The sequence below is a fragment of the Pristiophorus japonicus genome, chromosome 22 (genome assembly GCF_044704955.1).
Source record: "Pristiophorus japonicus isolate sPriJap1 chromosome 22, sPriJap1.hap1, whole genome shotgun sequence".
Lineage (NCBI taxonomy): Eukaryota > Metazoa > Chordata > Chondrichthyes > Pristiophoridae > Pristiophorus > Pristiophorus japonicus.
In genome coordinates this window covers 7,547,337-7,563,013 of record NC_091998.1, presented here as the reverse complement: position 1 = coordinate 7,563,013, position 15,677 = coordinate 7,547,337, and the positions used below count along the sequence as shown (strand labels likewise).

The 15,677-nt window shown below is 46.3% G+C and overlaps 1 protein-coding gene across 1 annotated transcript in view; it reads left to right on the top strand.

The window, feature by feature from the left end:
• The first annotated feature begins 1,892 nt into the window (after positions 1-1,892).
• Positions 1,893-15,677, top strand: part of LOC139235167 (calcium-binding mitochondrial carrier protein SCaMC-2-like) — a 40,365-nt gene continuing 26,580 nt past the window's right edge. The window contains exons 1-5 of the mRNA XM_070866386.1: positions 1,893-1,908; positions 3,295-3,389; positions 4,178-4,259; positions 7,615-7,805; positions 12,875-12,977. Coding sequence (XP_070722487.1) covers positions 1,893-1,908; positions 3,295-3,389; positions 4,178-4,259; positions 7,615-7,805; positions 12,875-12,977 — 487 coding nt within the window. The remainder of the gene's footprint in view (positions 1,909-3,294; positions 3,390-4,177; positions 4,260-7,614; positions 7,806-12,874; positions 12,978-15,677) is intronic.

Here is a 15,677-nt window from a genome sequence, read left to right as displayed (position 1 = left end):
ATGCTTGACAAATCTTCTAGAATTTTCGCGTTTGGAAAGCAGTGACAGGATCGGTTCAAGTCAGCATGGATTTATGAAGGGGAAATCATGTTTGACAAATCTTCTAGAATTTTTTGAGGGAGTAACTAGTAGAGTGGACAAGGGAGAACCAGTGGATGTGATGTATTTGGACTTTCAAATGGCTTTTGACAAGGTCCCACACACGAGGTTAGTGTGCACAACTAAAGCACATGGTATTGGGGGTAATGTATTGACGTGGATAGAAAACTGGTTGGCAGACAGGAAGCAGAGAGTCGGAATAAATGGGTCCTTTTCAGAATGGCAGACAGTGACCAGTGGGGTGCCGCAGGGTTCAGTGCTGGGACCCCAGTTATTTACAATATACATCAATGATTTAGATGAAGGAATTGAATGTAATATCTCCAAGTTTGCAAATGACACTAAGCTGGGTGGCGGTGTGAGTTGTGAGGAGGATGCTAAGAGGCTGCAGGATGACTTGGACAGGTTAGGTGAGTGGGCAAATGCATGGCAGATGCAGTATAATGTGGATAAATGCGAGGTTATCCACTTTGGTGGCAAAAACAGGAAGTCAGAATATTATCTGAATGGTGGCAGATTAGGAAAAGGGGAGGTGCAATGAGACCTGGGTTTAATGGTACATCAGTCATTGAAGGTTGGCATGCAGGTACTACAGCAGGCAGTGAAGAAGGCAAATGGCATGTTGGCCTTCATAGCTAGAGGTTTTGAATATAGGAGCAGGGAGGTCTTACTGCAGTTGTACAGGACCTTGCTGAGGCCTCACCTGGAATATTGTGTTCAGTTTTGGTCTCCTAATCTGAGGAAGGACGTTCTTGCTATTGAGGGAGTGCAGCAAAGGTTCACCAGACTGATGCCAGGGATGGCAGGACTGACATATGAGGAGAGATTGGATCAACTGGGCCTGTATTCACTAGAGTTTAGAAGAATGAGAGGGGATCTCATAGAAACATACAACATTCTGACGGGACTGGACAGGTTAGATGCGGGAAGAATGTTCCCGATTTTGGGGAATTCCAGAACCAGGGGACACAGTCTAAGGATAAGGGGTAGGCCATTTAGCAATTAGTTGAGGAGAAACTTCTTCACTCAGAGAGTTGTGAACCTGTGGCATTCTCTTCTGCAGAGAGTTGTTGATGCCAGGTCATTAGATATATTCAAGAGGGAGTTGGATATGGCCCTTATGGCTAAAAGGATCAAGGGGTATGGAGAGAAAGCAGGAAAGGGGTACTGAGGTGAATAATCAGCCATGATCTTATTGAATGGTGGTGCAGGCTCGAAGGGCTGAATGGCCTACTCTTGCACCTATTTTCTATGTTTCTATGTTTCTATGAGATGAGGAGAATCTTCTTCACTCAGAGTGCTTAACCTGTGGAATTCTCTACCGCAGAAAGTTGTTGAGGCCAGTTCATTAGATACATTCAAAAGGGAGTTAGATGTGGCCCTTATGGCCAAAGGGATCAAGGGGTATGGAGACAAAGCAGGAAAGGGGTACTGAGGTTGAGTGATCAGCCCATGATCTTATTGAATGGCGGTGCAGGCTCGAAGGGCCGAATGGCCTGCTCCTGCACCTAATTATGTTTCTATGATGGTGCAAGATAAAAGGAGATGGTAATGGGACAAGTAAAGAAACAAAAGATGAGTCTAGAGAGGGTGCACATGGGACTGGCAGAATCATCAGCTGCCATGTGAAAAAATAGGGGCAGAGGTTATGGTTTGAAATTGTTGAACTCGATGTTGAGTTATTACCTATATGCTTTCCATCCTGTTTCATCTCCTTTGAAAGCCACTTCACAGGAGAGTAATAATGCAAAATCTGACCCTGGGCCACTTGAGATATTAGGACAGGTGACCAAATGCTTGGTCAAAGAGGTAGGTTTTAAGGAGCGTCTTAAATGAGGAGAGAGGGAGGCGGAAAGGGAATTCCAGAGCTTGGGGCCGAGGCAGCTGATGGCTCTGTGTCTTACACACTCATCCTTTCCAACAAACACGGGCTATCACTGCCCAAAATTCTTGTCTTTGTTGTCAAACCTCTCCATGGCTTCCGGCCACCTCAGTGACTCTTCCAGTCCTGTGTCCCTGCTCATGGCCTCGACTCCTTGTAACACTGCATGTCTCCTCAACCTTTGCCCCCTTGCTCCACCATTGATGGTCATTCAACCACTGCGCTCCTGCCCTCGGGAACACTCTACTCAAATTGCCTCTGCCTTGCCACCTCCATTATTGCTTTTAAAAGCCTCCTCTTGAACTGGGCTTTCAGTTCCCGAACCCAGCCTGTCCCTATTTCCATGTTCAGCACCTCTATATGATGTGCACTCTCATTCGTAAAACATTCAGAAGTCCTTCCTGTTTGGAGAGTGATGCATAAGTGGAAGTTATTGACTGGTGTAAGCTAAAACTGATATTTACGCTTAAAACAGTTTGTGGAAAGAAAGTGAGAACATAAGAATAAGGAGCAGGAGTCGGCCATTCGGCCCCTCGAGCCTGCTCTGCCATTCAATAAGATCATGATTGATCTTCTATCTCAACTCCCCTTTCCTGCACTGTCCCCATATCCCTTGATTCCCTTAATATTCAAAAATCTATCGATCTCTGTCTTGAATATACTCAATGACTGAGCCTCCACAGCCCTCTGGGGTAGAGAATTTCAAAGATTCATCACCCTCTGAATGAAGAAGTTTCTCCTCATGTCAGTCCTAAATGGCTGACCCCTTACCCTGAGAATGTGACCCCGGGTTCTAGACTCCTCAGCCAGGAGAAAAATCCTCCCTGCATCTACCCTGTCAAGCCCCGTAAGAATTTTGTATGTTTCAATGAGATTACCTCTCATTCTTCTAAATCCAGAGAATATAGGCCCAATCTACTCAATCTCTCCTCATAGGACAATCCCCCCATCCCAGGAATCGGTATGCGCTATCAAAAATTGAGAACAGTCCACATGGTGTTAATTTACCCATTTCAAACTTTGCCAAGGTTTTTAAAAAATGTGTTCATTCACGGGTTGTGGGCGTCGCTGGCAAGGCATTTCAGGTGGTGGTGAGCAGCCTTCTACAACTCAGTGGCTTGCCAAACCATTTCAGAGGGCAGATAAGAGTCAACCACATTGCTGTGGGTCCGGAGTCACATATAGGCCAGCATACTTCCTTCCTTAAAGGACATTAGTGAACCAGTTCATTTATTACGACGATCATGGTCACCATTACTGACACTAGCTTTTTATTCTGGATTTATTTAATTAACAGAATTTAAATTCCCCAGCTGCCGTGGTGGGATTTGAACTCATGTCTCCAGATTATTACTCCAGGCCTCTAGTTTACATGAACACTATGCTACAGTACGCCCTAATGGCAATGGTAATGGCTGTACTCCAGGGAAACCTCCAACTTTTCTTAGTTTAACAGCCTTTTGAGTGAAAAATACAGACCCAACTGGTAAAGTAATGGAATCAATTATCGGGCATAAGGATTCTTGTATGAGAATAATCGAGCAAAATATCAGCCAACGTGGCTTTAGAAAGGAAAGATCTTGCCTACCGAACCATAAGAGCGTAAGAATTAGGAGCAGGTGCAGGCCATTCGGCCCCTCGAGCCTGCTCAGTCATTCAATAAGATCATGGCTGATCTTCTACCTCAACTCCACTTTCCTGTTCTACCCCCATATCAATATCCCTCGGTTTCCTTAATGTTGTGTATCTGTAAAGCATGCACTCCCATGTTCCGCCACCAGGGAGCGCATCCCCTGAAGTCTCAAGGGATCCCAGCATCCCTTGGGAGCACTGCATATAAGCTAGCCTCTGATGCCTGTTCCTCTCTCTGGAGTTTCTTAATAAAGACTGAGGCCACTGTTACTTTAACCTCCCTGTGTGCAGTCTCATCTGTGTTAGGAACACAATACTTAATATCAAAAAATCTATCGATCTCTGTCTTGAATATACTCCACAGCCCTCTGGGGTAGAGAATTCCAAAGATTCATCACTCTTTGAGTGAAGAAATTTCTCCTCATCTCAGTCCTAAATGGCTGACCCCTTATCCTGAGACTGTGACCGCTGGTTCTAGACTCCCCAGCCAGGGGAACCGTGACTTTTTTGAGGAAGACCTTGTGATACGACGTTCTTAGATTTTTCAATCAACTCTCTATAAAGTTACCTCAAAGGCTACAGCGTCTTGACTTCTTGGTGAACAGAATAACCGTCGTGGATGTTAAGTTCGAGGTGGTGCACGTGGGTTAGTTGAGCCTTGATGCTTTAGCAATAGCAACTGATGACCATTGAAGTGCCTGGGTAGTTAATCTGTTTTTGTTGGTAATTGGAGGGAGGAATGTTGGCCAGGACTGACACTGAGAGAAGTCTCTGCTCTTCTTCGAGTAAGAGCTGTGGGACCTTTAACCTCCACCTAAACAGATGAGGCAGAACACCCAGCTTATTGTCCTGTCTGAAGAATGGCACTTCCAACAATGCAGCACCACCTCGCTACTACACTGCAGTGTCAACTGAGATCTGTCCAAGGCCTGGGGAGGGGATGGACGCAAGTTCTACCTATTGGCGGAAGATGATAAAGATTATCTGGTCATTATCACATTGCTGTTTGTGGAAGCTTGCTGTGCGCAAATTGGCTGTCGCATTTCCCACATTACAACAGTGAATACACTCCAAAAGTACTTCATTGGCTGTAAAGTGCTTTGAGATGTCCGGTGGTCGTGAAAGGCGCTATATAAATCCAAGTCTTCATTTCATTGAACTAAGCTGGCCATTATTCACTGGGATCAAAATGAAATAAACACTGATCGTGTACCACGCCACTTGAATCATGATCAAGGTGAATACCGACAAGGTTCTGTTTACATAGTTCCCCCCACCGCTCCCCTCCACAAACCACTGCCTGTGGTTGAATCCAGTGCGCTGTCACCACAGCATTGTGACAGCATAAGATCAACGGAAAACCTTTTTTCTGACAATAAAATGGAAGACACCTTCAGTCGGTGAGATTTTAGCATTTACAGTGTGATGCGAATAAATGTAATGGCATCAGGACTCCAGCATGTTATTGAGTACTAAGAAAGGATCCCTTGTTTTTGTTTAGTCATATAAAGAGTCCCAATATCTTCTGATTTTTGAAGTAAGAGTCTGCACCCAAAACCTCTTCGGCGGGTGCTGAGGGTTCAGCTGTGTATCTCCGTCATTTCTTGTTATAGAAACATAGAAAATAGGTGCAGGAGTAGGCCATTCGGCCCTTCGAGCCTGCACCACCATTCAATATGATCATGGCTGATCATGCAACTTCAGTACCCCATTCCTGCCTTCTCTCCATACCCCTTGATCCCTTTAGCCGTAAGGGCCACATCTAACTCCCTTTTGAGTTATTTAAGCAAACCCTCATCATTTGTGTTTGTGTGTGTTTGGGCAAAGGGAGAATGGGGAATTCAGTTTATTGGAAATCTGTTTTCTATTGTGCAACGGTCAGTGAGAGTCAGTCAGCTACAATCGAAGTTCAGGCCTGGCCCTACCTTTACGCTGCTGGCTCCTTTCTTTTTTCCAGACCCCTGCTCCCAAAACTACTTTGAGAGCGCAATGTAAATAAATTCTAGGTAAATTTACAAACAACAACTTGTATTTATATAGCACCTTTAATGTAATGAAACGTCCCAAGACGCTTCACAGGAGTATTATGAGATAATAAATTTGACACTGAGCCTCATAAATAGAAATGAGTGTAAGAAAGAGGTAATTTTTAAGGGGCGTCTCGAAGGAGGAAAGAGAGGTGGAGAGGTTTAGGCTAGGAGTTCCAGAGCTTGAGGCCTAGGCGTCAGAAGGCACGGTCACCAACGGTCGAACGATTATAATCATATAATCGATTATATGCTCAGGAGGGCAGAATTAGAGGAGCGCAGACATCTGCGGGGGGGGGAGGCGGGAGGTTGTGGGGCTGGAGGAGATTACAGAGATGGGGAGGAGCGAGGCCCTGGAGGGATATGAGAATTTTACAAAGTGCCTGGAGGTCCGACGGATCCCTGCGTGCTTTTTAAAGCTGGGTTGGCACAAGGGCGATACTCCTGGGGGATCTGAAACCCGAGTGATGTGAGGCTGCCTTCTCCAGTCAACCTCGCACCACTCCCAGCAATGCTGAACTTGCATTGCAAACGCACGCTTGAATAGCTTCATCACTAAAAAAGCTATCTGCTAATTGGAAGTATTCTGTCGATGGGAACTTTGTATAGAGAGATAGACTTGGAGAAACCGTGTCATGAGATGGCAGAGCTCGTGGTTATCATTGGCAGCCAACAAAACCCGTCGCACCTTTTATACACACATGCATATCGGAGGAGTTCACAAGCACTTTCCACAATACGTTTCCTGGGTCTGGGAGTGCAAATGTGCACTGACATTTGAATGGATCTTTGGGCTCACTGGTCAGAAGCTTAGTGCTGTCATTTATTAATCAGCAATTATAGTTTGTGAAATTAAGTGCGTTTTTAGAACCATGTAATTTTAATGCAGTGAAATTAAAGCGGAAGTTGTTTGGACGAAGAAGCCCCTTTGTCCCATTTCATCTCTACAATAGCAACCTGACCATCTACCTTCCTGTTGTAGCTCTTGCTGTCTACCTGTGGTGGCAGACCAGGCCTCTGTTTAACAGCCCGTCTGAAGGCCTGCACCTCTGGCCATGTGGCACCGCCCCCCCCCCGGTGCTGCGCCGGAATGTCCATTCACACTGTGCTCACGTGGGCTTCCGACCCAAAGGCCAACTGAGCCAAGCTAACGCAAAGGTGGGCGACCTCCACACACACTGGGCGTCCATGTAGATGCAAATAGCCAGAAGCAGGTGCAGGATAGCTACTTGTCTTGCTCTTCGCAAATGGAACAAATGGAATTGTTCACCCGTACTACAGCATTCTGTTGTCGGGTGAGCTTGCTAGGAATGGATGAAAGTAGCCATGAGAATTTGAGGGGCAAACTGCCTCGATATCCTTTCAAGTTTGAGGTTGTGCAGTTGTGTACCTGAGCTACCGTGCTGTTTATTTAACAGGAATACATTTCGTTATCAAATTGAAGTACTAGGGACGGCATTTATTGGTTAACAAAAGGGGGCAGGAGTGAAATGAAGCAGACTCCTCCCTGCTTGTTGCTTTATTGCTGAGTCGGAAGGTTATGGGTTCGAGTCCCACTCCAGGAACTTGAGCACTAGGCTGACACTCCAGTGCGGTGCTGTTGGAGCCGTCTTTTAGACGAGACGTTAAACCGAGGCCCCGTCTGCTCTCTCGGGTGGACGTAAAAGATCCCATGGCACTATTTCGAAGAAGAGCAGGGGAGTTATCCCCGGTGTCCTGGGGCCAATATTTATCCCTCAATCAACATAACAAAAACAGATTATCTGGGTCATTATCACATTGCTGTGTGTGGGAGCTTGCTGTGCGCAAGTTAGCTGCCACGTTTCCCACATTACAACAGTGACTACACTCCAAAAGTACTTCATTGGCTGTAAAGCGCTTTGCGACGTCCGGTGGCCGTGAAAGGCGCTATATAAATGCAGGTCTTTCTTTATTTAAAATCTCTTGAGTGCTGGAAGTATCTCTGTGTTTCAGGAGCCGTCGCAATGTTCCCGTTTCTGAAAGACTTATTTCAACAAGGCACCTCCGATGAGCTATTCCGCGCCCCCAATGATCCATTCCCTATGCAGAATGTTTGGGAAGATCTTTACAACAAACTAAATGTCCACAAGGATGGTCGTGTGGATGCTAAGGAATTGGTGAAAGGATTGGAACAAATTCCAAAGGTAGAGTGTTGTTGAATGTGAGAATGTCACCTTATTACAATTTGTCAGTAAACTGTAGGACAAACCACCAGTCATGCCTGTAAATAATTCAGTCCTAATAGTTTTACAGTTAGCTTCTTGGTTACAAACTCTTTAGTCTTGAACATAGGAACAGGAGGAGGCCATTCAACCGCTGGAGCCTGTTCCGCTATTCAATGAGATCATGGCTGATCTGCGACCTAACTCCACCCATGCTCCATATCCCTTGTCTAGCAAAGATCTATTGGCCTCAGATTTGTGTGAAGAAGTGTTTCCTAACTTCTCTCCTGAATGGCCTGGCTCTGAATAGAGAGGCGTTTCTATGGGGATCAAGGGGTATGGCGAGAAAGCAGGAATGGGGTACTGAAGTTGCATGTTCAGCCATGAACTCATTGAAGGGCCGAATGGCTTACTCCTGCACCTATTTTCTATGTTTCTATGACTCCAGAGGTCATAGGGGGCCTCTGGTGCCAGGGTCAAAGATGTCACAGAACAAACGCAGGGCATTCTGGGGCGAGAGGGTAAACAGCTAGAGGTCATGGTCCATATCAGGACCAATGACATAGGTACAATCATCATCATAGGCAGTCCCTCGGAATCAAGGAAGACTTGCTTCCATTCCTGAAGTGAGTTCTTTGGTGCTGAACAGTCCAAACGAGAGCCACAGACTCTGTCACAGGTGAGACAGATAGTCGTTGAGGGAAGGGGTGGGTGGGACTGGTTTGCCGCACGCTCTTTCCGCTGCCTGTGCTTGATTTCTGCATGCTCTCGGCGTTAAGACTTGGTGCTCAGTGCCCTCTCGAATGCACTTCCTCCACTTAGGGTGGTCTTGGGCCAGGGACTCCCAGGTGTCAATGGCGATGTCGCACATTATCAGGGAGGCTTTGAGGGTGTCCTTGTAGAGTTTCCACTGCCCACCTTTGGCTCGTTTGCCATGAAGGAGCTCCAAGTAGAGCACTTGCTTTAGGAGTTTCGTGTCTGGCATGCGAACTATGTGGTCTGCCCAGTAGAGCTGGTCGAGTGTGGTCAGTGCTTCAATGCTGGAGATGTTAACCTGGACGGGACGCTGATGCCCTCCCGTGGGATTTGTAGGATCTTGCGGAGACACTGTTGGTGATATTTCTCCAGCAACTTGAGGTACATGCTGTACATGGTCCATGTCTCTGAGCCATACAGGAGTGCAGGTATTACTGTAGACCATGAGCTTGGTGTCAGTTTTGATGGCCTGGTCTTCAAATACTCTTTTCCTCAGCCGGCCGAAGGCTGCACTGGCACTGGAGGCGGTGTTGGATCTCGTCGTCGATAGGTAGAAAGAGGGATGATGTCCTGCAGGTAGAATTTAGGGAGTTAGGAGCAAAATTAAAGGGTAGAACCTCAAAGGTAGTAATCTCCGGGTTACTACCGGTGCCATGTGCTAATGAGTACAAGAGTAGAAGGACAGAGAGTTTGGCTGGAGAGTTGGTGTAGAAGGGAGGGCTTTAAATTCCTGTGGCATTGGGACCACTTCGGGGGGGGCGATGGGACCTGTACAAACCAGACGGGTTGCAGCTCAACAGCGCCAGGACCAACATCCTCGTGGGGAGATTTGCTAGTGCTGTTGGGGAGAGTTTAAGCTAGGGTAATGTCCCCTTGTCCTAGTTTCCCCCACCAGCGAAAAAGGGTAGGTAGAGAGAAACCTATCAATTCTTTTCAAAATCCTAAAAGCCTCAATCAAATCACCCCTTAACCTTCTCTATTGAAACTACTGTTGGTGAGATTAATCTTTGTACGATGTTAAAAACAGAAAATGCTGGAAATCTCAGCGGGTCAGGCAGCATCTGTGGAGAGAGAAACAGAGTTAACATTCCGGGTTGATAACCCTTCGTCAGAACTTCCGAATGTTTGAAAAGAACAGATTCTTAAGCACCGAAAGGGGGCGGGGAGAAAAGAACAAAAGGGAAGGTCTGTGAGAGGGTGGAAGGCAGGAGAGATTAGAGGCAAAAGGGATGATGGGCCGAATTGAGATGGTAATGGCAGAAGTTAGAGAAAGGTTAATCTGGATAGGGTGTGAATGGCGTGGTAATGACCAGCTGCCATTATAGACAAAGAAAAAAAAAGAAGCAAAAAAACATAAGATGGAGGGGGAAGGGGAGGAAAAGGGAGCCAAAGATGGCCAGAGGTTACAGTCTGAAATTGTTGAACTCGATGTTGAGTCCAGGAGGCTGTAAAGTGCCCAAACAAAAGATGAGGTGCTGTTCCTTGAGCTTGCGTTTACTTTTGTATTTGTATGATGTTTGTGTGCCTCCTATTTTAGCAGAGCGTGCCACATTTAAGTTAACATCTGCAGACAAAGGAATACCATTACAAATGCGTTAACCATTTAGCACTAATATTGGTAACAGGAATATCCAGGATTCCAAGGGACACGGGTATATAAATTGCTCCCTTGTATATTTTGGAACTCGATATTGTGAAAGTAAATATGCTGAGAGACTGGGCCTTCTGTGATTTGTGTACATGATTTATGTACATTGTGTACTTGCAGTAGTGCTAACTTCCACTGCCCTGAATAGGCCTGGGAAATAATATACCCTGATATGTTTTAATGCTGTTATTGATATCCGGCCATTTGGCCCCTCGAGCCTGCTCCGCCATTCAATAAGATCATGACTGATCTTCGACCTCAACTCCACTTTCCTGCATTGTCCCCATATCCCTTGATTCACTTAATATCAACAAAACTATCGATCTCTGTCTTGAATGTACTCAAAGACTGAGCCTCCACAACCCTCTGGGGTAGAGAATTCCAGAGATTCATCACCCTCTGAGTGACGAAGTCTCTCCTCATCTCAGTCCTAAATGGCCAACCCCTTATTCTGAGACTGTGATTGAGTATATTACTCAGTAACATACGAAGATATGAAATTGAAGGGCAGGAAATGAACAGCTGGTCCATCAAGCCTTCCCCACACCACGATGGTTGGAATATTGTGACAAAGCACTTCCTTTCTCCCACCTCACTCCTTCTCTTCCCCCCCACCCCACCCCATATAAAAAAGTCCAGCAACAATAAGGGATAATATTGTTGAAATTCCTCTCTGAAGCCTTCCACCCCTCTCAAGTAATCAAAACCAGACCTGGACCAAGTGTTATCTATAAGGACACTGACCTTCTATACAATGTGATCTCTGGTCCAGCCTCCTCTTGAAAGCACTGCCGCGAGTCAGCACCCACCCCACCAGCCGGCAATGTATTCCATGGGCTCACTACTCTCTGGGAAAACAACCACCAGCCAACACCCAGTCTGTTTATAAGAACATAAGAAATAGGAGCAGGAGTAGGCCATTTAGCCCCTCGAGCCTGCTCCGCCATTCAATAAGATCATGGCTGATCTGATCTTGGCCTCAGCTCCACTTCCCTGACCGCTCCCCTTAACCCTCGACTCACTTATCGTTCAAAAATCTGTCTATCTCCACCTTAAATATATTCAATGACCCAGCCTCCACAGCTCTCTGGGATGGAGAATTCCAAAGATTCACGACCCTCTGAGAATAAATTTCTGTTTTAAATGGGCGACCCCTTATTCCGAAACTATGCTCTCAATTTCCAGATCCCCCCACGTGGGGAAACATCCTCTCTACATCTACCCTGTCAAGCCCCCTCAGAATCAGAATCCCTCAGAATTTGTGTAGTTTAAATTCATGCCCCCACTGGTCCTCCATAATCTTAACCTGGAATAAGCCATCAATAGGAATGCTAACCAGCCCTTTCATTATTTTATTGACCTCTATCAGGTCACCTAGGTCTACGCTGCTCTAAAGGAAATAGACTACAGCCCTTGAGCCTATCGGAGTGGCTGCGGTTCCTAAGCTAGGAATCATTCATGCAGCTCTCCTGATCTTTTCCAAGGCCACTATATGTGGGAACCAAAACTGGGCGTAGTACTCCAGACCAGCCACCCACAGAGTGGCAAAATGGTGTCCTTCACTTTCCACTGAGTGGTTCTATTGATGGAATCCAATACCATGTTAGCTTCGCTACACATTGGTCATGGGCCTTCCATTGATTAACGCCTCTTAAAATGGTCGGCTAAGGGAATGGCCCGCAAGAGTTAACTCGTTAATATCCCAAGTAGGAACCTCTGCCATCATTTTTGTTTCTGTTACTAGGTAACTTTGAAAAAAAGTTAGTGATTTTTCTTAATTGTAAAAAAAATGTTTAAGCATATTTAATTGCCAGGGTAAAATAATGCTTTATTTGGCAGTGGTGCGATTATAAAAATGACATTGTAATTAGAACAGAAAGTGCTGCAAATACTCGGCAGGTCAGGAAACCCAGGAAACCTCTGTGGAGAGAGAAACAGAGTCTTTCAGATGAGGCCCCGTCTGCTCTCTCAGGTGGATGTAACAGATCCCATGACACTATTTCGAAGAAGAGCAGGGGAGTTATTCCCAGTGTCCTGGGGCCAATATTTATCCCTCAATCAACATCACTAAAACAGATTATCTAGTCATTAGTCACTAACAGTTTGTGGGAGCTTGCTGTGTGCAAATTGGCTGCTGCGTTTCCCACAAGTGACTACACTTCAAAAATTCTTCATTGGCTGGAAAGCGCTTTGCAATATCCGGTGGTCGTGAAACGTTAACTCTGTTTCTCTACAGATGCTGCCTGACCCACTGAGTATTCCAGCATTTTCTGATTTTATTTCAGATTTCCAGCATCCACAGTATTATTGTGCATTATTATATTAAAAGATAAAATCTGTGAGGACAAGGGTGGTATATTTTGTTTGCACTCTTTCCTTCTTCACATAATATAAGATAAGAACATAAGAAATAGGAGTAGGAGTCAGCCATTTGGCCCTTCGAGCCTGCTCCGCCATTTAATAAGATCTGGGACCTTGGTGCAAATCCATCGCTGACTGGAATGAGCATCTCCGTGCTCGCTTCTATCTTTTTCTGTACGTCTGTCTCTCTCTCCTTAGTCCTAGGTGAACTGAACTGTGATGATGAATAAATTTTAGCAGTAAAACATTTTTCTTCCTTTTCAAAAAAAACCCATGTCTATTAAAGGATGGTTTGCAAGGTGGAGACTTTGAAGAGTTCCGGATGTTCCTTGAGAAACGTAAAATGAAGATGATGCTTGGCTTTGGAAATCTCCCGCAGAAAAAAAAGGGCGGTAAGGTACCAGCCTAAAGATGCTTTTGTACGACTGGAGTGTGGCGGTCCGCTGACACATGGGGCAGGATTTTCTGTTTTCGGGGCAGAGACGGGAAAGTTAGCGGCCGGGAATAGTTTGCGCTTTGGTAAGGAAGTTTGGGCAACTGGGCCCTGCGTCAGGGGACGCAGCGCGAAGGGAGGCGTTGTACACTTTTTGTGGCCCGTACTAACAACACAAACATTCCCAAAACATTGCCCACGCCCCCACAACACAACACGCTGAAAAAATTAAAAGAACAAAAACTCGCACTTACCTGCGGAGTACCTTACCTCCCTCCCTGCCGCCGGCTATGCCGGACCGCTCTGGTTTCCCAGGCGGTCGTTGCGGGCGCACTTCCGGGCGGACGGATCGGACAGAAGTCCGAACTCCTGCCGGTGTCGCAGCCAGAGGCGTTGCACCCCGGCGCAGCTCTTCCCGCCGGTGCTGCTCCGCAAAACCCGACCCGAGGATCGTGGCGGGACGCAGGAGACCTCGACGCCGCCTTTCACACCGCTCCGGGGCGAAACCCGCAGCGCAAAGGACCGGGAAATCCAGCCCCGAGCTTTTCCTTCGTTTGCACGCTCGTTGGTGTGAGCCAGGCACTCGAGTCGTGCAAATGTGCAGCTGGAGACAAAGCACGAGTGGGAACACTCACTGGTCCTGTTGTGTATAGCTCAGTGTTGCACCACTTGATGCTGACTCTGTCTTCTGGAATGCCGTACCAGGTTATGTATAGGAAGGAGCCGGGGGGGGGGTCCTGGGAATGTGACAATATTTACAGAAGGTCCTGGGATTGTGTCACTATTTACCGAGGTCCCTTGTGAGAAAGGTTCAGAAGGCGTTGCATAAACTGCAATTGAATTCGATGAGACCACATCTGGAGTACTGTGGATAGTTTTGGTCTCCTTACCTAATAAGGAAACATATATGTGTTTTAGAGGGAGTGCAATGAAGGTTATCTTGGCCTTTATTGCAAAGGAGATGGAGTATAAAAGCAGGGAAGTCTTACTACAGCTGTATAAGGTATTGATAAGGCCACACCTGGAATACTGCATGCAGTTTTGGTTTCCATATTTACGAAAGGATATACTTGCTATGAAGGCAGTTCAGAGAAGCTTCACTAGGTTGATTCCGGGGATGAGGGGGTTGACTTATGAGGAAAAGTTGAGTAGGTTAGGCCTCTTCTCATTGGAATTCAGAAGAATGAGAGGTGATCTTATCGAGACGTATAAGATTATGAGGGGACTTGACACGATTGGATGCAGAGAGGATGTTTCCACTGATGGGGGAGACTAGAACTAGAGGGCACAATCTTAGAATAAGGGGCCGCCTGTTTAAAACAGATGAGAAATTTCTTCTCTGAGGGTTGTGAATCTGTGGAATTCACTGCCTCAGAGAGCTGTGGAAGCTGAACATTGAATAAATTTAAGACAGGAATAGACGGTTTCTTAATCGATAAGGGGATATTGGTAACGGGTAGGGATGTGAAGCTGAGTCCATGATCAGATCAGCCATGATCCTATTGAATGATGGAGCAGGCTCGAGGGGCTGTATGGCCTACTCCTGTTCCTATTTCTTATGTTCTTATGTAAGGTTCACTGGACTGATTCCAGGGATGAAGGGATGGCCCTATGAGTAGACTAGGCCTATATTCCCCAGAGTTTAGAAGAATGAGAGTTGATCTCATTGAAACATAAAACTCTTAAGGGGCTTGACAGGGTAGATGCTGGGAGAATGTTTCCCCGGGCTGGGAAGTCTAGAACTAGGGGTCACAATCTCAGGATAATGGGTCGGCTATTTAGGACTGAGATGAAGAAAAATTTCTTCACTCGGTGGGTTGTGAATCTCTGGCATTCTCTACCCCAGAGAACTGCAGATGCTGAATCATCGAGTGTTAGCTGTGGCTCAGTGGGTATAACGTTCGCCTCTGAATCAGAAGGTTGTGTCTAGGCTGACACTCCCAGTGCAGTGCTGAGGGAGTGCCGCACTGTCGGAGGTGCCGTCTTTCGGATGAGACGTTAAAACCGAGGCACCGTCTGCTCTCTCAGCTGGACGTAACAGATCCCATGGCACTATTTCGAAGAAGAGCAGGGGAGTTATCCCCGGTGTCCTGGGGCCAATATTTATCCCTCAATCAAAATAACAAAAACAGATTATCTGGTCATTATCACATTGTTGTTTATGGGAGCTTGCTGTGCGCAAATTGGCTGATGCATTTCCCACATTACAACAGTGACTACACTCCAAAAAGTACTTAATTGGCTGTAAAGCGCTTTGAGACGGCCATGAAAGACGCTATATAAATACACGCCTTTTTATATTCAAGGTTGAGATTGATAGGTTTTTGGAGTCTTGGGGAAATCAAGGCATATGGGATCGGGCGGGAAAGTGGAGTTGAGGTCGAAGATCAGCCATGATCTCATTGCATGGCGGAGCAGGCTCGAGGGGCCGAATGGCCTACATCAGCTCCTATTTCTTATGTTCTTAATAAATCTGGCATTTTGTGAGCCGGCACCAAATAACCCCGACAGCTGCCAGATTGGTGTAAAAACCCAACTGGCTCACCAGTTTCCCTCTGATCTACTTTGGCTCCAGTCTCACATTGCCTGGTTGACTCTTGATGCCGCCAAGGCAACGAGGGATAGGCAATAAATGGCTCTTTGCCAGCGTTACCTA